This window comes from Lithobates pipiens, unplaced genomic scaffold (genome assembly GCF_037356315.1).
Source record: "Lithobates pipiens isolate NorthernLeopardFrog02 unplaced genomic scaffold, aLitPip1_a1.2 Scaffold_13, whole genome shotgun sequence".
In the NCBI taxonomy this organism is placed as follows: Eukaryota; Metazoa; Chordata; class Amphibia; order Anura; family Ranidae; genus Lithobates; species Lithobates pipiens.
In genome coordinates, this window is record NW_027507718.1 from 288,094,796 (window position 1) to 288,121,510 (window position 26,715).

The window sequence follows — 26,715 nt, forward strand, 5'->3', positions numbered from 1 at the left end:
CTTAAGGAGTCCTTGTGACTCCTTAGCCTCCATTTTGTACAAGCGTTTTTGGCATAGTGGCTTTTTCCACTTAGAGAAAAAACGGTGACTGCAAGATGCGCATGCCTTGCTCCAGTCTTCACCCCTTTTGTCCGTTGGGGCTTTTGCTTGCAAGTAAGCAGAAAGGGCCTGCGTGAGATTGACAGTGTACAATGCAATTGTACGGTTTGTAGTGAGGTAAAGACAGAGGTGACTCCAGAGTGCTCTGGCTTGGAGCTGTCCTGACATGCAGGAACCGCAGGGCACAGTGGAGAAGTGTCTGACCTGGCCAGCCACCGGGTTCCTCTGCTTAGAGGGGCCATTTTATCTGCTTCCTGCTCCATCCCCTCCCCCAGCAGGTTGGTGGACACACCTGTACTTGCCACAGCCTCCCTGGCATCCTCCTTCCTGGGTTTTAATTAAAGGAGGGGAGCATTAAAGGCCTTTTGTCATTTTCTTTTTTCACGCTGCACCTGACCAGAAGTGATGTCACTGGAAGTAACGCACTCTAGTGCTTGCCCTGGGAGGATCCAGCCTCCACCAAAATGGCAGTTGACTGGAACCACAAAAGGACACATCCAGCGTGATCTTGCTAAACCTCCCAGGACCGCAAATGAGGGGATTTTGCAGAAAGGTCTGTGGGATATGATCGGCGGGTAGGGTGGTCGGCGGCCGGTTTGCCTGCCCATCGAGGGAACCTCTAAAGCACCTGGAGTGCGGGGCTCAGCCGGATGGCCCTCCAATAGCGTTGAGCAGTAGCTGTGGGGGAAAATGCCAGCAGCATGTAGTGCAGCTGGGGGGATAGTTGCATACCTCTCTAAAGGAGCCCGTCTCTCGGATGCTGCCCTGGAAGACTATTGGAGGGAAAAAAAATAAGCATATATGGATTGGCTTGAGCAAAAAGTTGTAGCATCTACAAACTAGGGTATATATATTGCAACTTCTTTTCGCACTTATTACTAGTAATGGCAGCGATCAGAAACTTATAGCAGGACTGCGATATTGCGGCAGACAACTGGACACTTTTTGGGAACCAGTACCACCAATAGTGATCAGTGCTAAAAAATACACTGTCACACAACTAATGACACTGGCTGGGAAGGGGGTTTACTATGTGGTGCTTTTACTAACAGATGTGCCGGTTTTCATTCCCCGCTTTGTAAGGAAACAAAAATCCAGCACACCCCTGGCAGGACAGAGCTTTGCTTTCTTTACATAGGCAGAGCTCTGTTCCCTCTTCCTCTGAGCAGAGCGCCCCCTACCAGGAAGAGATGAATCACATGTTTGTGCGTGTACATGTATGTATATATATTATATACACACACACACACACACGATTCTGCACAGCCGGCCGGCACTGTAGCAGTAAAGCTACAGTGCATGGTCAGGAACTGGTTAAAGAAAGATCACCAATGGAGCCACTGACAGATAAGTTGATTCAGGAGAAACGAAAGTGTCAATTGTATATATATATATATATATATATATTTTTTTTTCCCATAGCTCAGGCCGATACGTATTCTACATATTTTTGGTAAAATGTAATACTGACATTTTATACTTGTCCTTGCTGTTGCAATCTGAGAATACAAAAGTAGGTCTGTGCTAGTGCTGTGCATCAACCCAGGAATTACAGGGTTCTGTGCCTATGCGTGCTTGCTGACAAACAGTGGTGTGTGTTAGCCTGCTGGGAACCACTCACCTGCTAGGGAGTCAAACTAAAGCTGCTCATACAGCATTGGCAGCGAGCAGGTAGGATTGGGATTTGGGCTTTATTATACCATGTTGGACTTTGTGAATGTATACTGTGTTTCCTGACTTTGTAAACTGACACCAACCCCCCATGGAGAAGGGGAACGGAAAAAAAAAAAAAAAAAAAAAAAGTGATCACGGTTGGCAAATACTATTTCCTGCATAACTAATATAGTAAGCTTTTCCTAAAAATAGAGGGAGCCATTAAGGACCTTCCAAAAATGCTAGTTGCTTGGCCATCCAGCAAATCTGGCAGCTATATACAACTAGATCCAGTTTATAGCAAGCAGTCAGTTTGAGGAGTGTAAGCTGGCAATGGCAGTGAAAACACTCTGGAAGGAATTGGGAGACAAGACAGAGGAGAGACACAGGCACACTTGGGGGGGGGGGGGGGGGGGACTGCAAACTACAAACAGTAACTCAAATCCAGAAGGATTGTGCCACCAGTTAACATTTTGAGCACTTGTTCGGGACACCTTGCAGAGCTTTTTTAAGAAGAACTCCAAGAAGCAAAACTAGAAAGGACGGCTAGAGGTAAAAGCAAGTAATCTTGATAACAACCCTGAAACTCTACAGAGGTTTTGGCTTGTTTATGAACTCAAATCTGGAAACTAGGGACAATTGGATTCCAGTGAGAGCTGTCCGTGGGAGCTGCAATCTCTCCAGAGTGATGTTCAACTATGCTTTAAAACGTATTTTCTGCTGTAATGGCAGCCATTCATCATGGCGAGTAGGCATTTCAGTTGATGGTGGAGGCTCTAGCACCTGGACAGTATTTGACCCCCTTTCTTCACTGGAATGGGGGCTATACATCCATATTCCCCACCTACTTACTCACCTGGACTATATTATATTACTATTTGTACCTATTTTTGGACCGTCGGCATATATGAATACCACTTCTATTCAGTTAATGCACCAATTGTGTCTATTCCATTTGTCTTTAGCTGATGTGAGAATATATATATATGCTACTCTGATTTGCATAACATTTTGGGCACTACACTTTGATTTTTATGCTTTTGAGGTTTTTGTACTGCCTTTTTGTGATGGCTGCCTTTATTATTACTTATAACACAACGCAGAAATGCCATAATGCTGACTTTCCAGCACCAAAACATAACATATGCCTGGGGGGTGCTTTAAATATTTTGCATTAAAAGTGTATATATGTCATGAACATGCACTGCATAGTAACAAGAGCTGCAGAGCACTGTAGTGCCCATTTTTGAATATTGCCCAATACACTCACAAAAAGAGGAATGGCAATTACAACGTGCATGGTGTTAGAGGGGAAAAATAACCGATTGCCCTTATTAAAACCACTTATGTAATACAAAGCAAGTGCAATAAGTAGCAGAAACATTTTATTGGCGTAGCACCTTTGAGCAATACAATGTTCCCATATTTACATATACTGTTTAGCATACGGCAAAAACATGAATATTGATAAAATCAGTTCTATAAAAACCCCCAAAAAAAAACTCTTTAGCAGAAACGTCATCAATTCACGAATGACCCCTGGGTTTAAGAATGACATTACTGATTTAGTTCCACAATGTCCCTGTATGTACATACACTGAAATAACACAGTCACTGAGATAAACTACACCATGGTTCTCATCGTTACAATGTGTGGTTAAGATTTTACCATGAATATATGTTAAAAAAAATAAAAATAAAAGAAGAAATTGGAAAGAAGCGGCTATATTTCCAAAGATATTTTCACAAATAAGGAGTCTTCCAAAAAGGCACGAACCATCTCCGGATTTCAAAGCACATTCTACCGACCTCCTAACAAAAAAATAAAGAAAATTTACTGTGAGAAATCTAAAATTAGATAATCATATACATGTACTCATGTTTAGATTCCATTTAGAAAACATCCAGTCAGTTGTTTTAAGACCACTCTTAGGCCTTATGCACGCTGGATGTTATAAAAACGGCATTAGCTTTGCAGTGAGTTTAGCGTTTTTTTGCAATAGCGTTTAGCGTTAATTTTTTTTAAATGGGATCAAAAACGTATAAAAATGCCGGTGAGCCATGTTTTTGAGCGTTTATGGACGTTAGAGTGTTTTTACAGCTGAAAAACTCCTCTCAGATACTACTAGTTTGTTTTTTTACAGCCAAAAACAATTGATAACAGCCTGTGTGTGCACGGACACATAGAATAACATGCTTAAGAGTTCATTGACTGTAGAAGAAAAAAAATAAAAAAATAAAAGTCTGAAGACAAACAGCAGCTGTAAAAACGCCCAGTGTGAGGCCTTAAAGTGAAAGTCTTAAAATGGAATTCGAAACGAACGCCAAACCTACTCTCAGCTACATTCTAAGCTTATTCTATCTAGCCATAGTCGCAGTACTTATCCGCAGCCACTCAATTTTGGTCAAAGCATCAGCTGTGGCTTCAGTGTGTGGCAGTGTGCAGGAGAGGCAGTGGACCACGGAAGCCCCATAATAAGTCTATGGGTGACATCACTTCCCAATGCAATTCACAGCCGTTGTCGGTTCTCTCCTGCACACAGCATCCGCCGCTGGAGTCCGGATCGGCTGCAGAACAGGTACATATAGCGCTTTATTTTTTTTTTTATTTTTTTACACGGGGTTAGATAGATTAAGCTTAGAACGTGGCAGAGAGTAGGTTTAGTGTTAGTTAGGTTTTGCCACTTGCCAAGGCTGGAAATGTGAATTTAGGGAGATTTCCCCTTATTTCCTATTGTATCACTAGGCCAGGAAGTGAGGGGAAATTGCCCCAGTGTGACACGGACAGGGAACAATAACCTAACGGGTGTTAACCCTACCCTTTAATATCAAACATAAAAACACCCAAAAAAGTTTTGGTTATACATACACCAACTATTGAGATAAGGTCAGTGCATTGCCGTTTTCAACCAGGTGGTTGCCTCAAACTTGCATTGTGGCACGTAGCAGTAAAGGAGCAATACAGGAAGAAAATGGTCTTTGGAGGGGAGGTTCCCCCTTAGTTCCCGGGGGGGGGGGGGGGGGATAGGAGTAATGTCTTTATTACTGTGACTGTAAGCCTTTACCCCTGCTCTCAAAACCACATCAAACCCCATCTACATGCCTTACCTAACAACATGACGACTGCACACAATACCACTCATCACTGCAGCGATGCACAAAACCCCACTATCTGCCACCGTTTCAATGCTCACTTCACCAGCACTGGTGCACAGTCATGTTGGAACAGGAAGGGGCCATCCCCAAACTGTTGCCACAAAGTTGGGAGCATGAAATTGTCCAAAAGGTCTTGTATGCTGACGCCTTAAGAGTTCTCTTCACTGTAACTAAGGGGCCAAGCCCAACCCCTGAAAAACAAACCCACACCATAATCCAGGGCTCGACAAACCCCAGGCGCCAGGTCGGCAATGCGACCAGAAATCGCAACCTGGTGCCTAAGCTGCCACCAGCCCACCCACTATTGATGCCCCAGACATGCAGATCATAACACTGACTGCCGTCCTCCTCCCTCCTCCACACTTAGCGGCTCTGGCAAGCAACAAGCACCGTGCTACGTGTGTGAAACAGAGGAGAGAGGAGGATCTGTCAGATTTCAGCTTGATGACGGGGGTGGGCAGGACCCAGCAGCTATCAAACACCAGCCAATGGGATCTGGGCGGGCCGCTACTTGTATGTGGCCCGCCCCTTTTCTTAAGCAGCCCAATCGTTGGCTGATGTTTGATAGCTGCTGAGTCCCGCCCACCCCGACATCAAGGTCAAATCTGACAGATCTGCCTCACTGTCACTTGTCAGTTTCACACTCCGGCCGGGTCCCGGCTACCCGACATTAAGCTCAATTCTGACAGCTCCTCTTTTACTTTTCAGTGCTCAGTGTGCCACCTGCCAGTGCCACCGCCAACCAGTGCCACCTGCCACTACCAATTAGTGCCACCGCCAACCAGTGCCACCTGCCAGTGCCAACCAGTGCCATCTGCCAGTCAATGCCACCTGCAGCCAACCAGTGCCACCTACCAGTGGCAATAAATGCCACCGCCAATCAGTTCCACCTGCCACTACCAATCAGTGCCACCTGTCACCAACCAGTGCCACCGCCAATCAGTGCCACCTGCCAGTGCTGAGTGCCACCACCAGTGCCACCTGCCAGTCAGTGCCACCAGTCCCAACTACTGCCACCGCCAACCAGTGCCACTCGCCAGTGACAACTAGCGCCACCGCCAACCAGGGCCACCTGCCATCACCAACCAGTGCCACCTGCCAATCTCCTGCCAGTGCCACTGCCAATCAGTGCCACCGCCAATCAGTGCCACCGCCAATCAGTGGCACCTGCCAGTGCTAATAGTGCCACCTGTCAATGCCAACCAGTGTCACCTGCCAGTGCCATCTGGCAGTTCCACGTGCCTGCCAGTGGCAACCAGTACCATCTGTCAGTCCCAAACCAGTGCCACCTGACTAAGTCAACCAGTTCCATCTGTTGCCAGCCTTACTCTTTCTGGTCATCCCATAACCCTGATGTAACAGCGTTACATTGGAGTTATTGACTGGGTGCTCGGTTGTGAGTTAGGGATAGGGCGTGAAAATGACTGGCCTTATCCCAGGAGCTGACAATCCATACCACTCTTAAAAAAAAAAAAAAAAATTAAAAAAACTGGCTCCTAACTTTTTCAACTGGCTCCTAAATTCAAAGCAAATTTGTCAACCCGTCATAATCCCCCCTCCACCAAATGATTTGGACCAGTGCACAAAAGAAAGATCCATAAAGACATGAATGAGTGAGTTTGGGATGGAGGAACTTGACTAGCCTGGGCCCTGACCTTAACCCGATAGAAACTATTTGCGATAAATTAGAATGGAGACTGCGAGCCAGACCTTCTCGTCCAACATCAGCACCTGACCTCACAAACACGCTTCTGGATGAATGGTCAAACAGTCCTATAGACACACTGCTAAAAATTGTGGACAGCCTTTCCAGACGAGTTAAAGCGGTTATAACTACAAAGGGTGAGCCAATTCAATATTGAACCCTACAGACTAAGACTGGGATGCAATTAAAGTTCATGTGTGTGTGTAAAGGCAGGTGTCCCAATGCTTTTGGCATCATATTGTAAGTGCACGCCTATGACCCACATGAGAAGTATGGTCAAAAACTTTTGGGCTGTACTTTAAATACATTTTTCTTTTTTTAAAACAAAAACACACACACACACACACACACACACACACACACACACACACACACACACACACACACACACACACACACCACAGCTTGCTTGGAAAAAGGCAGAGTAAATAAGGTTTTTCTTTTTTATTACTTTTGTATTTTTTAACAGACCCAGATTTCCCATTAATACAAGAAAAAAAATTTGGTTTATATGACCACACTTAATTACCTCTGAAGCCACGTCCTCCTCCTCCTCTTCCCCTGAAGCCTCCACCACCACCTCCACCAAATCCTCGTCCACCTCGGAATCCTCCTTAAAGAAAACATTATACCATTAGTCTTTAATTTGCTCCCTTTTGGCCCGATATCATTAAAAGCATTTTTTTTTTTTTTATATAATGGACATATGTAAAAATACCTGTCGCTCCTGCCACAAATACATTGCTTTCCTGTGCGCTCTGCATTATCTCAGAGTCTAAATTTGCCCTCTCAGTTCTCTCAGTGAACTACAGAACCCCCCTTCCCCTTAAATCTTATGTTAAAAAAGATAAAAAGAGGGGGGGCGCATATTTTGTACTTTAGCAAAACAGCTGGGAAGGGCGGTAAAAATTCTATGGCAAGCACATACCAGTGAATGCACAATTGCTTAAAAAAGCGATAGGCTCATTTTAAAAAAAATCTAACTTTTTTTTCTTGGAAATGGAAAATCTCCATTCCCTAAAACAAGGAAACAAAGAATTTTAGCTTAGTTCTATTTTTAAGGGGGGCCTTTGGTTAAAAAATGTAATTTTGGTGTCCTGATAGCAGCTAGCAAACTGACAGTGTCATGGTACAATCAGGTATTCTAGAACCACAGGACTCTATCCAGAGTTTTGTCATTGCAGGCATTCCTCCTCCTTATTGCTGGATTACAATTATCAGTTGGGTCAAGGAACGGAAAGAACTGTTAGCTTGCACCTCCATTGATATAGCATCTGCATCACCACCTTAGATGATATAAAAAAAGGCCTAGGCAATGTCACAGCTACAAAAGGTTTACTAGGTGCTTGGTCACAACAGAGTTGTTTATTCTGTTTTAGGAATACATTTCCCTAACTCTAGTTCCACTTTCATGTTTGCATTTTACATATTTTCTATTACACACTGTGTTTACAAACAAAATATTTACAACAACACGACAAAGGATTTCTAGGGCACTATGGATTAACAGACATCAAATCAAAACACTGTTCTATTTGACTAAAACCTCAGATTGAACCATCCCTATAAAAACATGTGAGGGACTGTTGTGATGAATCATTAACTACTTTTCATCCGATGTAGGTATATACAGTGCGTTACAAAAGTATTCGCCATAGAGTTAGGCTTTATGGCAAAGTGGCCAGAAGAAAGCCATTACTTTCAGCAAAAGGGGAAAAAAAAAAAAAAAAAAAAAGGCACGTTTTGAGTTTGCGAAAAGGCATGTGGGAGACTCCCAAAAGGTATGGAGGAAGTGTTGGGAGGCAACATTAGCTCTCATAATACAAGAGGTGCTTGAAATATGAACTATGGCTATGACAATCCTATGCATTCTGGGTGGCTGTCTGGAATGTAACAAGTTGCACATCAAAGCTTTGTAGAATTATCAGATTATTCACCTGAAAGAAGCAAGGCTGAACAAAAGCTTGGCTCCTAACCGTATGTTGTGATAATGCTATGAAGATTGCTTGCAAAGAGGGCCATGGTGGCAAGGATGATTGATGAAGGTGGGTTACAAAGATCAAAGGATCAACAGGCATCGAAGATTGACCCAAGGATACATAGACATGATACATGGACAATGCTGCCCCTATAGGCCAATATAGCAGGACGGACAGTAATATAATATATATTGGCAGCATCATGCTGTGGGGATGTTTTTCAGTAGTCGGGACTGGGAAACTGGTCAGAGTTGAGGGAAAGACAGGTGGTGCTAAACACAGGGCTATTCTTGAGCAAAAGTTGTACCACTCTGATTTGAGGCTAGGACGGAGGTTCACCTTCCAGCAGGACAATGACCTCAAAACACACTGCTAAAGCAACACTTGAGTGGTTTAGTGGGAAACATGTAAATGTGTTACATGGCCTAGTCAAAGCCCAGACCTGATTCCAATAGAAAATGTGGTCAGACTTAAAGATTGCTGTTCACAAGCGCAAACCATCCAACTTGAAGGAGTTGGAGCAGTTTTGCAAGGAGGAATGGGCAAAAATCCTAGCGGTAAGATGTGGCAAGCTCAGAGACTTATTCAAAGCGACATGGAGCTGTGATAGTCACAAAAGGTGGCTCTAAAAAGTATTGACTTTAGGGGTGAATAGTTATGCACATTTACTTTTTCTGTTATTTTGTCCCATTAGTTTGCTTCACAGCAAAAACAAAAATAAAAAAAATAAAAAAAACAATCTTCAAAGTTGTGGGCATGTTCTGTTAATTAAATGATGCAAATCAAACCATCCATGTTAATTCCAGGTTGTGGGGCAACAAAGCAGGAAAAAAAAAAAAAAAAAACAGCCGCCTGATCATTTTTACAGTGCTCAGTAGGTCCCCTCCTCCTGCGGTGGTTCTTGTGTACTCCTGCTCCTCCAGGACTGCGGTTAGTGATCAGGATGACTGCCCATAGAAGAGATGGAGAGGAAAACAAAAAAAAACAAAAAAACATTCCCCGATTTCCTCTGTGGCTAAAGTTCCTGAAAGCAATGAGGATTTAGCCTACGTTCAGACCTATGCGTTTTTAGTGCGTTTTTCTGTTTGCAGAAACGCACTACAGTCCATTTAACATGGTTTCCTATGGTACTAGTTCACATCTGTGCGTTTTACAGAGTTTCATTTTTTTGGAATGGGTCGGGGACTTTCACCACTGCAGTTTGCGTATTGCATGTAATAGACAACAAGAGAGCTGCACCAGAAATGCAAGTGGTGCATTTTTGATGCGTTTTACAGTTCTTATTTTACCACTGTATATGGCCGGTTGCTAAGGAGGTCGGGAAGCCAGCGGCTGCGTCCTTAACAACCGATCAGTCGTCAGCAGGCTTCCTCAGGTCTAGTGTGGATTTGGAAGGAAACGCCCCCCTCCCCCCACGCCAACATTTTGACAATTTGGTTTTTGATATTTAGTTTAATAGCTCCGTCTTCTCTAGCTGTCTCTTACCGCCATCTTCTCGATGCGGTCCTTTTCCTCGCCGCCGGTTACTCACTAAAGAAAATTTGTTCGGTTGATGTCTTCATCTATTTTGTGATCACCCACTCTCAGCTGACTCTTAAATAGCAGGTGATGTTACAGGATGGTCACGCCCCACGGCTATATAAGAGACGGCGACAACAAAACAGATGAAGACAACAGAACAAGAGCGGCTTTTTTTTGCGGGTAACCGGCAACAAGGAAGACAGCAGTGGGACGAGGCGGCTAGAGAAGACAGCTATTAATAAAGGAATTGTCAAAAACCAGCGCTTGTGTTTTTAATACATTCACTGTTTTTTGGTGAAGGGCCACGATGATTCACATGGGGGGGGGGGGGGGGGTGGAGATATGGCCCCCCCCCTTCATCAAGGGTGGCTTCCAGATTCCGTTAAGCCACCCCCCACCCGCAGACCCAGACAACCACCGGCTAGGGTTGTCGAGAAGATGCCCTTGTCCTCGTCAACATGGGGACAAGGTGCTTTGGAGGCTGGTATGGAGCTTGCTCTTTCCTGACCTGCCGGCATGCTCGGATAAGGGTCTGGTATGGATTTCATACTAGACCTGAAAAGGCCTGGTATGTACCTAGGGGGAAACCCCACACCATTTTTTTCCCTACATTCAGCTGGGAACCCCACTAACTGCTCATAATTCATCTAAACAAATAGAGCTACATTTGATATACAGCTGCACAAATAGCGTTTGACCAAAAATAGCAACAGCTACCATTTTATACTCCAGGGCATCTGCTTTTAAAATTGTATAATGTTTGTGGGTTCTAAGCAACTTTCAGAAAAAAAAAAATATATAAGATTTTAACAGGTGTACAAAAATGTTAAAAATCTGTCTCCTGGGCCTCCAGTTTGGAGTCCGCTGACTTGAGTGATACTGCTTTGTGTGTATAATGGCAACTAGCATTCCATCTGATGGCTGAATACTATACAATATGAATATGTGATTCACTATACCCTTTGCACAGTGTAGGCTTTTAGAAATACACTATTTTTTTTAATACAAACCTCCTCTTCCTCCTCCACCTCCTCTGAAACCACCCCTGCCACGTCCACCGCCTCTTCCTCCTCCACGACCACGTGGAGGACCCTTTTCACCAGGTGGCCTAGGAAGGAACCTCTGTAGTGGCAGTAGCTTTGCTGGGTCTATATAAAACTGGGGGGAGAAGAACAAATAGTTTTTTTTAAAGCATACAAGCAGAAAAAAAATGCAGTTTGAACAACCAGAGTATACTGCAATCCAGGGTATTAAAAACAAATGAAATATACGTTGTAAAATGTTATACCTATTATACTATCAATTGAGTTTTCAGCCCTATAAAACCCAACTAAAGCCAATAATGTTTTCTTTTTTTGGACGGAGTGGTGGAGGATAAGTCCTCGTTATGTCCAATATTGTTCGTGTCCCTTTTGCTCTACCTCCTGCCCCACAAACACATGCTATACCAGGGACATAAGATGTACACGGAAAGCAATAAAAACCACGACAGATGTTGCCTTTTTTCACTGTCCAAAAGTAAAGCCTTACCATAGCACCTGGGTACTGGGTTTGGTATTGCTTATTTTATCATTTTATTATGACGGGAATGACGTAATTTTGGGGCTGCCCGCGTCCTTCTGGGATGCCGGGGAGGCCAGCATGGTTGGCGGCCACGCACCATCAGGTAGGGATAGGTCGGCATGTGGGCGGGTCACGCCTGCTGTCGATCTCCTGCAGGTGTGCAGATGCCTCATTGGTGTTATAAATGCCTCCTATACGGGGAGGCGTCACTTATCTCTACTCCCACACGAGGAAGACCATACAAACACCCAGCCCTCTGATGGTATGCATTCTTTGCTATTTTGGCTGGGTATTATCCCAGCTTTATCTAGCTGGGACATTTCTTTGAAGGCTTGCTATATAAACTTTTCATATGATTTGATTTGTCTATAGATTGGGTGATTTGCCTTTTTGGACTCTTGAGTGTTAGGGAGTGACTGTATTTAAGACCTATCCCCGGTGGGGTCTTGACTTACTCCTACCGGGGTCCTACATAATATATCCAGGTAATACTTTCCTTTCTTACCAGCCCTTGTGTGTTTTGCGGTGTGGGTGTTCCTGTCCTGCCATTTCTTTTCCCCTCTCACTCTCTTGGCACACATACATTTTCTTTCACTTCCCCTCTATTTGCATGTCTATTGTTTTATACATATTCACTGTGCATTTTTGCACACCCTTTGTCTTACACTAGTGTTTGCACCCCTTTTTTCCTCTCTTCTCCACCCCAGCACACACTGCAGCATACACCTATTCACTCTTCACCATTCTCATATACTCAACAATTCACCTTAAATTTTAATACATATTACATAGCTCACTTTTTGTTTTGAATCTTGATTGTTTCACTCATTAGCTTTTAGAAGAGTGTCGTTTTCACTTTTTTCAGTCCTTCCAGTCACTATCTCACAGCCCCACACACAGAAACCACGGGGGAGCAATACCATCCGGGGGGGGGGGGGGGGGGAGTGGAGGAGGAGGGAGGAGAAGGAGAAGAACTACCTCTGACACCCAAAAGTCCAGTATTTCCCTTGACCATGCTGCTGCAAACTCCAGCAAACATCCCCTACCCAAATGAGCAGGGGTACACCCTGATAAGGGGGCAGACTTGGAATCTGACTGTTGGTTTAGGGCAGTGGTTCTCAACCCTGTCCTCAAGTACCCCCAACAGGCCATGTTTGCAGGTTACCTTTCATTCAGAGTCAATGGCTTGGTATTTTGTACAGCTATTTTATCTGAGAAATTCCCAAAACATGGCCTGTTGGGGGTACTTGGAGGACTTTTTTCCTGTGAAATTGGCCCTGAGGCTCTTAGCGGATGAACCCTGTGACCAAAGAAATCCCTACGCAAAAAGAAGCTTCTGACGAGTCATCACTGCCCTTTTTCCTCAATGGAACTCTTTCCACCTGAAATCTTTGAATAGAAGAGTAATTCTTCCCCAGACATTCTCCGTGGAATGGAAAGCCTGTCAACATTTTTTTCAGGACAATTCCACAGCCCCATGCACGAGATCTAATGAATAGACTCTTTCAAAGCATCAACTGCAAAGCAAAGATCAAGATAAATACTCACTTGAGACAAGACAAGATACAGCAGCATTCATAGAGGGCGTAAGCCACCACTACCTCTTCTAAGTAGTGGTGTAATGGAAATGACTGGGCACCCTGCGAAGGTTGGAGCCTAGAGGACACTTTGGAGCTGCAGACTCCGCTAGAGGCAAATCAAATCAATGCACCATGACCGCCATGTACCCACATGGGTCTTCTGGACCTACAACAGAGTCTGGCTCTGAACTTCCTCAGGCTCTGACTCGTCAGATGTGGAGTCCTGCACCTGACCCTCTTCGGGCTCTACCTCCTCCGCCTCTTCCTCGACTTTCCTCCCTGCGTCAAGGAAGCAAACCTATCCACCAGCTTGTTCTCCAAGCCTTCCAATGCAGACGCCAAGTCCTGTTGGTCAATAAGACATTCCTTCAGCAGCCACAGACCACATAAATGCAGGGGCTCTGAACCACCTGCCATACCTGCTCCTCAGAGGAAACCAGTCAGGAGTCCGTCCAGTGTCCTTTAGACCCGAGGGAGGCGGCCAAACACCCCTCCCAGCCATGCTCCCACCACTTCACTTTCTGTTGGACATGAGAAGCCTGCTGACAAATACTGTGACCTGTGCCCAGAGAACAGTCTCAACCAGCTTAGGAGTAAGCTTGGAGACCAAACGAGCTCAAATATGCCTGGCCCCAGCTTCCCCTAGGAGCCAGGGTCCTTCCCCATAAAGGTCCTAAAATGTTACTAAACAGTAGAATCAATCTGTATATGTAGTAAAGCATGCTTGTTATACTCCCATATATTCTGCATTTTGTAAAAAGGTTCCCAATCCATCTCACAATAGTACAGAACCTCGGGGATAAGCTGCATATGCTCAGTTTGGTGTGTATTGTTGAGTTTTTTGTTTTGTTTTTTGGTGGGGGGGTTTGCATGTGATCAGAACAGGGTCAATCAGTATTGTCCAAACAGAAAGTCGGGGTCATGCAGCCTCATAGAATAGTCAGAGGAGAATAAAAAAACGCATCCTACAAGCTTTAACCAGTGTTCAGCCGGACACCGATAGAGCAGGGGTCATCAACCCCCGGTCCACGGCCCACTACCGGGCCGTAGCGTCTTTACAGCTGGGCCGCGGCAGACTCTAAGACACCAGTGGATTGAGAGGAAAGCGGGCAGGTGAATAAGAGCAGTGGGCTGGCGAGTAGATGACATCTCTCTCCGCCCGCCTAGCATCCCCGCCCTCACAACGCGCGGAATGATGGCGGGGAGCAGAGAGATGACATCATCTCTCCCTGCCCGCCTAGCATCACCGGTCTTCCGCCCTCACAGCATATAGAATGTCGGAGGTGCGGTGGGGAGCAGAGAGATGACATCTCTCACTGCTCCCCCCGCATCTCTGCTCTCCTGCCCTCATATAACAAAGACCACTGAACCAGTGCAGTGACAATCCTCATCTGGTGGCACTGGCGGGTGATGTGGCAAGTGGCATTCCTCAACTGGTGACAGGCGGGTGATGTGGCAAGTGGCATTCCTCAACTGGTGACAGGCAGGTGATGTGGCAAGTGGCATTCCTCAACTGGTGACAGGCAGGTGATGTGGCAAGTGGCATTCCTCAACTGGTGACAGGCAGGTGATGTGGCAAGTGGCATTCCTCAACTGGTGACAGGCAGGTGATGTGGCAAGTGGCATTCCTCAACTGGTGACAGGCAGGTGATGTGGCAAGTGGCATTCCTCAACTGGTGACAGGCAGGTGATGTGGCAAGTGGCATTCCTCAACTGGTGACAGGCAGGTGATGTGGCAAGTGGCATTCCTCAACTGGTGACAGGCAGGTGATGTGGCAAGTGGCATTCCTCAACTGGTGACAGGCAGGTGATGTGGCAAGTGGCATTCCTCAACTGGTGACAGGCAGGTGATGTGGCAAGTGGCATTCCTCAACTGGTGACAGGCAGGTGATGTGGCAAGTGGCATTCCTCAACTGGTGACAGGCAGGTGATGTGGCAAGTGGCATTCCTCAACTGGTGACAGGCAGGTGATGTGGCAAGTGGCATTCCTCAACTGGTGACAGGCAGGTGATGTGGCAAGTGGCATTCCTCAACTGGTGACAGGCAGGTGATGTGGCAAGTGGCATTCCTCAACTGGTGACAGGCAGGTGATGTGGCAAGTGGCATTCCTCAACTGGTGGCAGGCAGGTGATGTGGCAAGTGGCATTCCTCAACTGGTGACAGGCAGGTGATGTGGCAAGTGGCATTCCTCAACTGGTGACAGGCAGGTGATGTGGCAAGTGGCATTCCTCAACTGGTGACAGGCAGGTGATGTGGCAAGTGGCATTCCTCAACTGGTGACAGGCAGGTGATGTGGCAAGTGGCATTCCTCAACTGGTGACAGGCAGGTGATGTGGCAAGTGGCATTCCTCAACTGGTGACAGGCAGGTGATGTGGCAAGTGGCATTCCTCAACTGGTGACAGGCAGGTGATGTGGCAAGTGGCATTCCTCAACTGGTGACAGGCAGGTGATGTGGCAAGTGGCATTCCTCAACTGGTGGCAGGCAGGTGATGTGGCAAGTGGCATTCCTCAACTGGTGACAGGCAGGTGATGTGGCAAGTGGCATTCCTCAACTGGTGGCAGGCAGCGTGGCAAGTGGCATTCCTCAACTGGTGGCAGGCAGCGTGGCAAGTGGCATTCCTCAACTGGTGGCAGGCAGCGTGGCAAGTGGCATTCCTCATCTGGTGGCAGGCAAGCGACGTGGCAAGTGGCATTCCTCATCTGGTGGCAGGCAAGCGACGTGGCAAGTGGCATTCCTCATCTGGTGGCAGGCAAGCGACGTGGCAAGTGGCATTCCTCATCTGGTGGCAGGCAAGCGACGTGGCAAGTGGCATTCCTCATCCGATGGCACAGGCAAGTGACGTGGCAAGTGGCATTCCTCATCTGGTCGCACAGGCAGGTGATGTGGCAAATGGCATTCCTCAACTGGTGGCAGGCAGCATGGCAAGTGGCATTCCTCAACTGGTGGCAGGCGACTTGGAAAGTGACACACTCAGGGCTCCCACCGATTCTGCATTATGGTGAGTTGAACTATTTCATTTATATTACAATGTAATATAAGAAATAATGCGCTTCAATCATTCTGACACCATACCAACCATGGTGCCGGGATGACTGAAGTACCAACAGCCAAACACCAGCTATTGCCCGATAAATTGCCGGCAAGATTCGCAAAAATAGTGAAAAAACATCCCTGAAGGCCTAAAAACATCCATGTTGTACCAGGAGAAAATGGAAGATTCCCTGCCCACAGGAAGTCTCATACCGGAAGCCTGAACCAACAAGAGAAAAACAGCCCAAACCAACATTAAAGTGGTTGTAAACCCTTACAAACCACTTTGACCTACAGGTAAGCCTAGATTAAGGCTTACCTGTAGGTCCAAGAAATATCTCCCAAACCTATACGGTTTAGGAGATATTTGCCCGAAGACGGGCACCGCTATCTACGGTGCATGCGCCGTAGACAGCTGCGCGCAGGCGCACTGAGCGGGGCATCGTCGATGACGGCAATGCCGCGAGTCTCGGCTCCCGTGCACATGCGTGGGAGCGACGTCATCGCTGCTCCCGTGAATCACAGCGCCGGAGCAGCGAGACCCACCAAGAAGATGGACACTCGGAACTACAGGAGACAGCGGTGACTTCGCTGGCTCCTGTGTCAGGTAAGTGACACATAATAGACTATGCGATGCATAGTAGTCCAGGGCTTGACAAATTTGCTTTCGAATCTAGGAGCCAGCTTAAAAAGTTAAGAGCCAGGTCGGTAACGGCGATCCGGACCTGTCCCTGGCCTGACATGGAGACGAGTGAGGGGAAGATAGCGCCGCAGCCCCCCCCCCCTTTTTTTTCCTTAATTAAAATAAATTTTTTTTTTTTTTTTTTTTACTTTTTACAAAAATATATTATATATATATATATATATATATATATATATATATATATATATATATATATATATATATATATATATATATATATATATATATATATATAATGAGAAGCCATTTACCAGCCACCACACTCACCGTTGGGCAAAAGGCGCCAGATGACGCCCGCAATCACTTCCTTCTCTTCACTTTGGGAAGGAAATGGGCGGGCAGTGAAAAACAGGCAGGGGAGCTTCACTCCATTAGGAATTAGCATTATTGGAATAGGGTGTAATTTCTACATCCACCACAAGATGGCGCCAGACTACCGAAAGATTTTAGAAGGTCGCAAAGCCGCGGCCTCAATTACTGGCCGGCGCGGCCCAATGCAATTGCGCGGCGGAGTTCGGGGTCCAAATGGAGACGGGATACCCCAGCAGCGTTGCCCCAGTCGCCAGGACACGAATTCTAGGCGCAAATGCGACCAGGCGCCCGGGGTTTGTCGAGCCCTGTAGTAGTCCATTATGCTTTGCCTTTACAGGGAATGAAAGAGGAAGTAAACTCATCAGGGTTTACTTCCTCTTTAATCTGCACAGCAAAGAAAACAGCTCCCTCTACAGTGAAAACAGAATAAGGACAGGCAACACTAACAAAGGGGAAATGTACAGGAGCAAGGCTAATCAGAGACTCACCATTCTGGCTGCAAGATCCGATAACAGAATCGGATCCAAACTTCACCCATCACAGCAAGCAGTGTCTAATCGACGTTTAGGGTACGCTATTCCCCAACCTGGGGGTCCACCACCCTGGACCTGTAAAGCATCCGGCCAGAAGAACCTTGGTCAGTATCATGGCACAGGGTTCCATATCTGCAGGGTTAAGTGCCAAAAAGTTGCATTACAGGCAAACCTTGCTGTAGCAAGGGCTGGGCATCATCTTCACAAGACAGCTACCCGACTGGATCTGGAACACCACTCTTGATCCCAACAGGGAACTTTGAGAATCTGGCAAACTGTGCAAAGAGCTGCACATCAGTGACCATTACCTTTAACAACAGTAAAAAAAAAAAAAAAAAAAAAAAAGAAAGGATTCGCTAAGGGGATAGAATTATATAGAGCAGAGCTCGACAAACCCCAGGCGCCAGGTCGCCAATGCGACCAGAAATTACAACCTGGCACCTAAGCTGCCACCAGCCCACTCACTATTGATGCCCCAGACATGTAGCAGCATAACACTGACTGCCGTCCTCCTCCGTCCTCCTCCACACTCAGTGGCGCCGCGCTAAGTGTGTGAAACTGACAAGCAATTGAGAGGAGGATCTGTCAGATTTCAGCCTGATGTCGGGGTGGGCGGGACCCGGCCAGGGTGGGGGCGGGACCCAGCAGCTATCAAACACCAATGGGATCTGGGCAGGCCACTATGTGTATGTGGCCCCGCCCCTTTTCTTAAGCAGCCCAATCGTTGGCTGGTGTTTGATAGCTGCTGAGTCCCACCCACCCTGGCCGGGTCCCGCCCACCCCGGCTGGGTCCCGCCCATTCCGACATTAAGCTCAATTCTGACAGCTCCTCTGTTACTTTTCAGTAACAGAGTGCTCCGTGTGAAACCTGCCAGTGCCACCTGCCACCGCCAATCAGTGCCACCTGCCACCAATCAGTGCCACCTGCTACCGCCAACCACTGCCACCGCCAAGTAATACCACCTGCAACCACCCAGTGCCACCTGCCAGTGCCAACCAGTGCCACCTGCCAGTGCCGAGTGTCACCGTCAATCCGTGCCACCTGCCAGTGCCATCTGCCGCCAATCAGTGCCACCGCCAACCAGTGGCACCTGCCAGTGCCAAACCAGTGTCACCTGCCAGTGCCATCTGGCAGTTCCACGTTCCAGACAGTGCCACCTGCCAGTTCCATCTGTTGCCAGCCTTACTCTGAAACAGCGTTTCATTGGAGTTATTGACTGGGTGCTCCATTATTAGTTAGGGATAGGGGGTGAAAATGAGTGGCCTTACCCCAGGAGCTGACAATCCATACCACTCTAACAAAACAAAAAAAACTGGCTCCTAACTTTTTTTAACCGGCTCCTAAATTCAAAGAAAAATTGTCAACCCCTGATATAGAGGATTACTTCTTATCATTGATTGCCAGTGTCCATTCACCTGAAGGTGGCTCATAACCCAGGTGGTCACGATTAAGCCTGCTCTGCGTCCCATGATGTACAAAGAGAAAAGTATGTTTGTTATTTTAATGAAAAAATAAAAATATAAACCAACAAGATTTACAATCACCAGCGTCATTACTAGTATAAAAATAAACTCCAAAAGCTATAAGAGGTGCAATAACTTTCACGCAAAACAAATATACATACCTACTGGGGTTTATTTATTTTTTTAACCAAAGACATGTAGCAGAATACATTTTGGCCTAAATTCATGAAGGCATTTGATTTATTGGGATGTTTTAAAGCAGAAAATATTCTCCTTAATTCTTGTTTAGATGGCAAAACAAAAAAAAAAAAAAAAAAAAAATAAAAATAAATAAAAACAGTGGTGATCAAATACCAAAAGGAAAGCTCTATTTGTGTGGAAAAAAAAAAGGTTAAAAAGGTAATTTGCATAGAGTGTTACATGACCGTGCCAGTGTTGCCAGTTAAATTAGAGCCGTGCCAAAGTGCCTAGTCATGAAGGGGGTAAAATCTTCCTGAGGTCAAATATTTTAAAGCTAAGAATAAATTACCTTTTGCAGTTTCTTAAATGATGATGCTTTCATGTTTTCAGATAACTTTACAGAAAAATACTGAAATAAAACATTAAGGAACACAGAAATGTGAATTTGAAGCAAATTTAAAGCTGAACTCCGGGGAAAAGAAAAAAAAAATCCCCTTACAGTGAAACCCCCCCCCCCCCCCCCCACACACACACACTGCAAGGATTAGATACTCATATGCCTAGGGTATCCATAACAAATATGTTTACTTACCGGTTTCACCAATCCCGCAAGCTCCCACCAAACTGCAAGATAGGGTCCTGCAGCCTTCTCATGAGCGTCAGGCACTGTGACGTCGTCAAATACAATAGATGGCCAACAACCCTGCACTGTACAATAAGAAGCTCAGGGACTGCCCGCAAGTTGGAACATTAGTGAAAAGATTTGTGTGCCAGCTGGCAAATGAGGAAAGAAAAAGTGCTTGTCATGGGTACCCCAAGCATAAATAAGCAGGTAACACTTGCAGCGTAGGGAGACCCCTACTGTAAGGGCATATCTTTTCCCTGGAGTTCGGCTTTCAGCACAATAAAAAAAAAAAAAACAGTATAAAAACATCACTTCTACTTCAGAAGTGATACGTAGGTATCGTGATGTTTACATTAAAAACGTGGGAAAACACTGTTGATGGCATTCATATTGTTAACACTGTATTTATACTCATATCTAGGCCATCAAATCAGACAGCTGTGGGGGTGACTAATGATAATCCCTCAGAGAAGCATTGTCACATTGAACATACAGGGCTAAGGAGGGCGTCTTTGTAAGGGTACATATACAGGTTATAATCTGACCATACAATCAATCCTGGATCTACCACAACTATAATATGAAGACCTATTAATTTATCCAACTTGTATCCAATAAGGCAGGCCCTTGTGCTACATACTTGTTGGTAGATCCAAAGGAGAGAGATACTCCCTTTGTCAGCATTGCTTCACAGCAGCAAATCACTGCTAGTCCCAAGGACAGTCACATGACCCTCCATGGCTGGAGGAGCCAGGTTTTTAGGGAGAGCTGTGACGAGGGCAACAGTAGAAAGGGAACCCCAGCTCGATGAGAATAATAGGTTTGGGGGGGGGGCTTTACAAAAGGCATAGGCAATGAGACAATATATTTCTTCAAATACAGCCTGGACTGATCATGGATACAAATATAAAAATATTCTTCTGCTTTACAAAACATTTCTCACATTTTATAGAGATCTACATACTTTTTTCCTCTCTCTATTCTCATATTAAAACAACTGTAAAAAGGATACAAAGTCTCTTAGCTGCCCAAATATTTCATCCACTTTTCCTATCTGTTCTTTGTTTTGAAGGTAAATGGGGGCATTAAAATAAGGCACTTTGTTTTCCTCTGTTGTACATTTACACACAACATCGTCTTCACAAGGATGCACGAACTCTCCAACCTCTGCAACAAGAAAATGATTAGTGGCATAGTAAATGCACACAAATGGAAAGAGAATATTCAGCCAGTAAAAAGATCTCCTTTCACAGACATTTAAAAAGGCTCATATTTTACCAGCAATATTTCAGATAAGTTCTGTCTGGAGAACATCTTGTTTATTGTACTTAAAATACAACATACCGACAACACTCTCTGGTGGTCCTTGGTCATAGCCTCTGTTAAAACCTCCACGTCCTCCACCGAAACCTCCACGTCCTCCACCGAAACCTCCACGTCCTCCACCGAAACCTCCGCCTCTTCCAAATCCCCCTCTGCCACCTCCACCTCGCCCTCCTCCTCCTCCCCCTCTTCCACCCCAACTGCCACCTCCTCCGCGATTAAAGCCTCCTCGTCCTTGGGACATCCTGAACAGAAAAACAGTGAATTCAATGAGTAAACACTATGAAATGGAAAATGCTGCATCCAATCTGCATTTTATTAGCCAAAATTGTTTTTTTTTTACGTTTTAATTAAAGTAGGGAAAGGTTATAACCTCAGTCAGGGGCACTTTGCTTTACGTTGTTATGGGGGTCATTTTTGAGAGACACAAATCTGAGCAGAAAGCCAAGTAACGTGGAGATGCTTGGCAGGCTGGTAGCTGTAGTTTACCTCTATACGGAAAGCTACATTTTATGCATCAGACAACATATTACAGTACAATATTGCTGATTTAGCAGCAATTTGGTGCAATTCAAGCTATTAGACTGAGCACTCCGGTATGCCAAGGTGTTTTTTTCATAGTGCTGGTAGTCTATTGTTAACCCTTATAAGTAGGGGTGCAACGGATCAAAAAAAAACTCACAGATCGGATTGTTCCTCAGATCAGAGTCACGGATTGGATAATTTTTCGGATCAGCAAAAAACTGAAAAAACTAACTAAATGTTAAATGTGAAAATCAGAGGGTCTGTCACATTAGCAACCATGTAAGATCAGCAGGTTTGCTGCTGCTTTTAAAATGTAACACCTAAACAGTCCGCTGGATTTACAAATACTGTATTTAAGCATATAAGCTCTGTTTTGTGTTGAAAACAACTGAAATCTAAAACTCTGATGGGTGTAACGATGTCCGCTTGCCCCCTTCTCACTCTATCACTAACTGTGCAGGAGCGTGTGGTGTAGCAAGATGGCAGTGACAAAACGTCACTTCCTGACTAGACAGTGGCCGCCACCAGGTGTACCAAGATGGCCGCCGCTCCTAGCCATTCCAAAGCCACGCGATCCGCGGAACACTCCGCGGATCGCGTGGTGTGCTGATCCAAAGAGGTTGACCCGTTCGGATCACGGATGAGTCACGATCTGTTGCACCCCTACTAATAATAAAGGGGTTGTAAAGTCTTGCACAGAACAAGCATAACAAGTTTTTTTTTTGTTTGTTTTTTAAATAACAAACAACCCTTTACAATCAATAGCACCTAAACTATGGTTCGGTTTTGGTGCGATATATATCGCATGGCAACTTGCATCGCATGAGGTCTGTTGCCCAAAAGAAGCTCCTGCTCCTTTTGGGCTACAAGCTTCACATGATATGCAACAAACTACAGGACAAACACAGCAAAACTGCACCAAATTTTAGGTGCATTATTCAAAATAATGGCACCCGAACCTATGTTTTGCCATTGTAGTGTATTCTGAGATCGCAGGCAGAATTGCAGTGATTCTACCATGGTCCCAAAACACCGAGGTGAATGGAGCCTAACAGAAAGTCATCGGGAGATAGGGTTGTTTTTCCCTTGATGAAATCAGAACTTACTGTACATATACAGTAAGGAAGTCATTCTTAGGTGTATGTGGATCCCTCTAGGAACCATGAGGTCAACACATGGCTCATAAAACACTGTGCTGCCCTTCTTCAATGTTTTAGTTCTGGATACAGTTAAGTATTAGAACATTGCTAATAATATGGTGCAGCGCTACGGAACCATTACACTAAAATATTGTTTTAATACTTCTGTGTCCATGTGAATAAACAAAGAGATATATATTCTCTGTTTATTCACATGGACAGGGAGGTATTTAACACAATATTTCAGTGTGTAATTGTTCAGTAGCGCTGCACCATTTTATTAGCATTGTTTATCACTTTAGTGCGGTGGAATCACTAAAAGGTGTTGTGCGGCAACTGAAGAATTGTCACTACAGAAGATTTAGTCATTTGTTTACCTAAAGTGGAGTTCCACCCAAAAGTGGAACGTCCCCTCATTTGTCTCCTGCCCCCTCTGGTGCCACATTTGGCACCTTTTTTTTGGGGGGGGGGCAGATATCCATCTTTGACAGGTACCCTATCCCCACTTCCGGGAGTCCCGGCTGTGGCACCTCTTTCCCTCCGTCGGCGGGCCACTAAGAGAGCACAATGTAGACATTGCAGCGCTCTCACAAAAGAAGCCTCCTGGATGTAAAGCAAAATCCACGATAGGGTGCTCTGGCTGCCGTTGTCATCCAAAAAACTGTTAGACAATAGTAGAAGAGAGAAGGGCCGGCAACTCCATGCCAATATAAAATGTATATACTTTTATTGGCACATGTTAAAAAAAAAAAAAAAAACAATACAAAAGCAGGCACATTTCGGCACACAGCCTTGATCACTGCCTCTCATATGCGCAGTAGGGACCTGGCAAGAAGCCACAATGCTTCACTACTGGGTTTTCTTATCGCCAATGGCGGTGGCAGCACCCGACAGCTGATGGGAACATCAGCTGCGGTGCCGACATCGCTGGACTCCAGGACAAGCAAGTGTCCTATTATTAAAAGTCAGCAGCTGCAGTATGTGTAGCTGCTGGCTTTTAATTTTTGCAGCGGTGGGCAGACCTCCTCTTTAACTTTATATGTTTTGGACTATCATTGTATCGTTTTTGAAGATTTGAGCAGGTTTGTTCACAAAAGCATCCATTCACAGGTGGCACTGATTGTATATATATATGTAATTTTAGCATTAAAACATGAAGCAAAGTCCCGCTGCTCACAGGTGAGTCAGCAAGGCTGTAATCCAAGTGGTATGATCCGCAAGGCAGGATGCATGCCCTGTCACTGCTGCAGAGATTGAAACGAACATTTAAAAAAAAAATTAAAAAAAATAATAATCGGATGGCTGCACTCCCACAAACAGTGCAATTTGGCTTTATGCCAAAAATCAATAAAAGCATTACAGGATGAGCACACAGGCAGGCCTGTGTGCTCGTCCTGTGATGTTGTTATTGATTTTCTGAATAAAGCCAAACTGCATTGTTTGTGGGGGTGCAGGCATTTGATTTTTTTTGTTCGCTTGGTATTAGAACATCTGTCAGGTCTTTAAATGCTGTCTGTGCTGGCCATTAGGGCTTGTCCATACGTGTAGCTATGCCGCTGCCCCTCTGAAAAGTAATTTGCAGTGGATCACTTTTCAGAGGTCATTTGACAAGTGGTGAAGAGGCAATATATCACCCCTTCACCTCCTGCTTTAACTCAAAATGGCAAACCGTCGCACTGCAACCATGTGCATTGCATGCAGTTGCAGCACAGCCCCATTCTTTTGGATTAGCACCTGCCAAATGCAACATTTTTGCTGCAGCATAGGTATAGCCCTGAGCAGCTGCATTTCTGTGTTTAGGTGATGCTCAACAGGGTTTTACACACACCCCACCCCCTCACACTAGTTTTGGTGCCCTCACTTCAGAGAGTTTACATTATCACTTCCTATTTTGGCTATGGGACAGGAAAATAAGTCTCCCTCATGGGACACAGATGGCAAAAAAAAAAAAGACAGAAGTTATCATTCTCTCTGAGGGCCGACTCACACCATAATAGGTGTGCTTGAGCATGTGCATTTTTGACAGCCAATTTCATTCAAAGGTCTGCTGAACACAAAGGAATGCACAAAAAAGTATGGCTGGCATGATTTTTAAAAATTGTGCTGTACCAAACTGCATGGTACTGCAGCACAATGTGTTTTGCTGGCCAGGAACACACTGTGTGTGGGTACCAATAGAGTTAATGGCGCCCACACACATCTGTACAGAGCAGTGTGTTTCCTGCACCTCAAGGAGGTGTGATCTGGCCCTTGTTTTAATTGAGTTTTTTTTTTTTTTTTTATTTAGCCAGCACACAGGTCAAAAATATTTTTCAGTTACAATATTTGGCTTTTATTGTCTCCTCCCCAGAGAGTGGTGTCCTGCACACCCAGGGCATACATTTTTACGATTAGAATAACCAGGCACATATTACTATACCGACTGTGCACTTTGCTTTTTGTTAGTATTCAATAAGACAAAAAAAATAAAAAACCTCGCCCGTTCAGAAGTTTTAGAGAGGCGGAAACTAAACTAAGATGAAGCCGCTAGGCAGGCTTGTATCTGTAGCTCACCGCTATATGCTACGCTAACGTTTATGCAACCGACACATAATACATTTCTGAACATACCTGACTACTCCGGTCCCGGTCCGCAATCACGCTCCCTCAGCAGACACGTGGGGGCTCTGAAATCACACATCCGGCACACTCTGATTGCGTCACCAGAGAGGGGGGGAAAAAAGGTATCACAAAACTTTATTGAAACTGCGTTCTCGCCAAGCATGAATAAAATGCGTTCTTACAGGATTGGTTAACTTTCTGCAGCATATGACACTGCTAACTTCTTTAATAAAGGACAATTTCAGCAAGACAAAAAATAATAATAATAAAGTTTGTTCTGGTTTTGGGTAGCTGTGAACCCTACCTCCATCCTTAACCACTTTCAGACTAGGACCATTTTGCTGGCTTAAGACCAGACCACTTTTTGTGATTCAGCACTTTGTCGCTTTAACTGACAATTGCGCGGTCGTGCGGCGTGGTTCACAAACAAAATTGACATCCTTTTTTTTCCCACAAATAGACCTTTCTTTTGGTGGTATTTGATCACCCCTGCATTTTTTATTTTTTGCGCTATAAACAAAAATAGAGCGACAATTTAAAAAAATATATATATAAAAAAACATTTTTTTCCCTCAGTTTAGGCCGATACATATTCTTCTACATATTTTTGGTAAAAAAAAAACGCAATAAGCGATTATTGATTGGTTTGCGCAAAATTTATAGCGTTTACAAAATAGGGGATAGTTTTATGGCATTTTTATTAATATTTTTTTTTTACTAGTAATGGCGGCAATCAGCGATTTTTATTGTGACTGCGACATTATGGCGGACACATTGGACATTTTTGACACATTTTTGGGACCATTGTCATTTATACAGCAATCACTGCTATACAAATGCAGTGATTCCTGTGTAAATGACACTGGAAGTGAAGGGGTTAACCAGTGAGTGGCAGTGTAGGGGTTAAGTGTTCCTAGGGGTGTGTTACTAACTGTGGGGGGCTGGGCTTTGTTTTAGTGAACACTGATCTCTGCTCCAATCACATGGAGCAGAGATCAGCGTCACTTGTTGCTAGACAGAAC

At 45.0% G+C, this 26,715-nt stretch overlaps 1 protein-coding gene across 3 annotated transcripts; it reads right to left on the reverse strand.

Annotated features, from left to right (window-relative positions):
* Window positions 1–3,120: 3,120 nt before the first annotated feature.
* Window positions 3,121–25,788, reverse strand: GAR1 (GAR1 ribonucleoprotein). Of its 3 annotated transcripts, none has more exons than XM_077476723.1 (7): window positions 25,703–25,788; window positions 21,450–21,673; window positions 21,118–21,272; window positions 19,830–19,889; window positions 11,124–11,271; window positions 7,143–7,223; window positions 3,121–3,564 (listed from the first exon to the last, which is right to left on the reverse strand). In XM_077476723.1, exons 2-7 carry the CDS (start codon window positions 21,670–21,672, stop codon window positions 3,554–3,556), a joined length of 678 nt encoding a protein of 225 aa, XP_077332849.1. In that variant the 5' UTR covers window position 21,673; window positions 25,703–25,788; the 3' UTR covers window positions 3,121–3,553. The 3 variants fall into 3 exon arrangements, with proteins under 3 accessions (XP_077332849.1, XP_077332847.1, XP_077332848.1); XM_077476721.1 differs by having other exon boundaries at window positions 7,143–7,226; XM_077476722.1 differs by lacking the exon at window positions 3,121–3,564 and having other exon boundaries at window positions 7,135–7,226.
* Window positions 25,789–26,715: the final 927 nt, after the last annotated feature.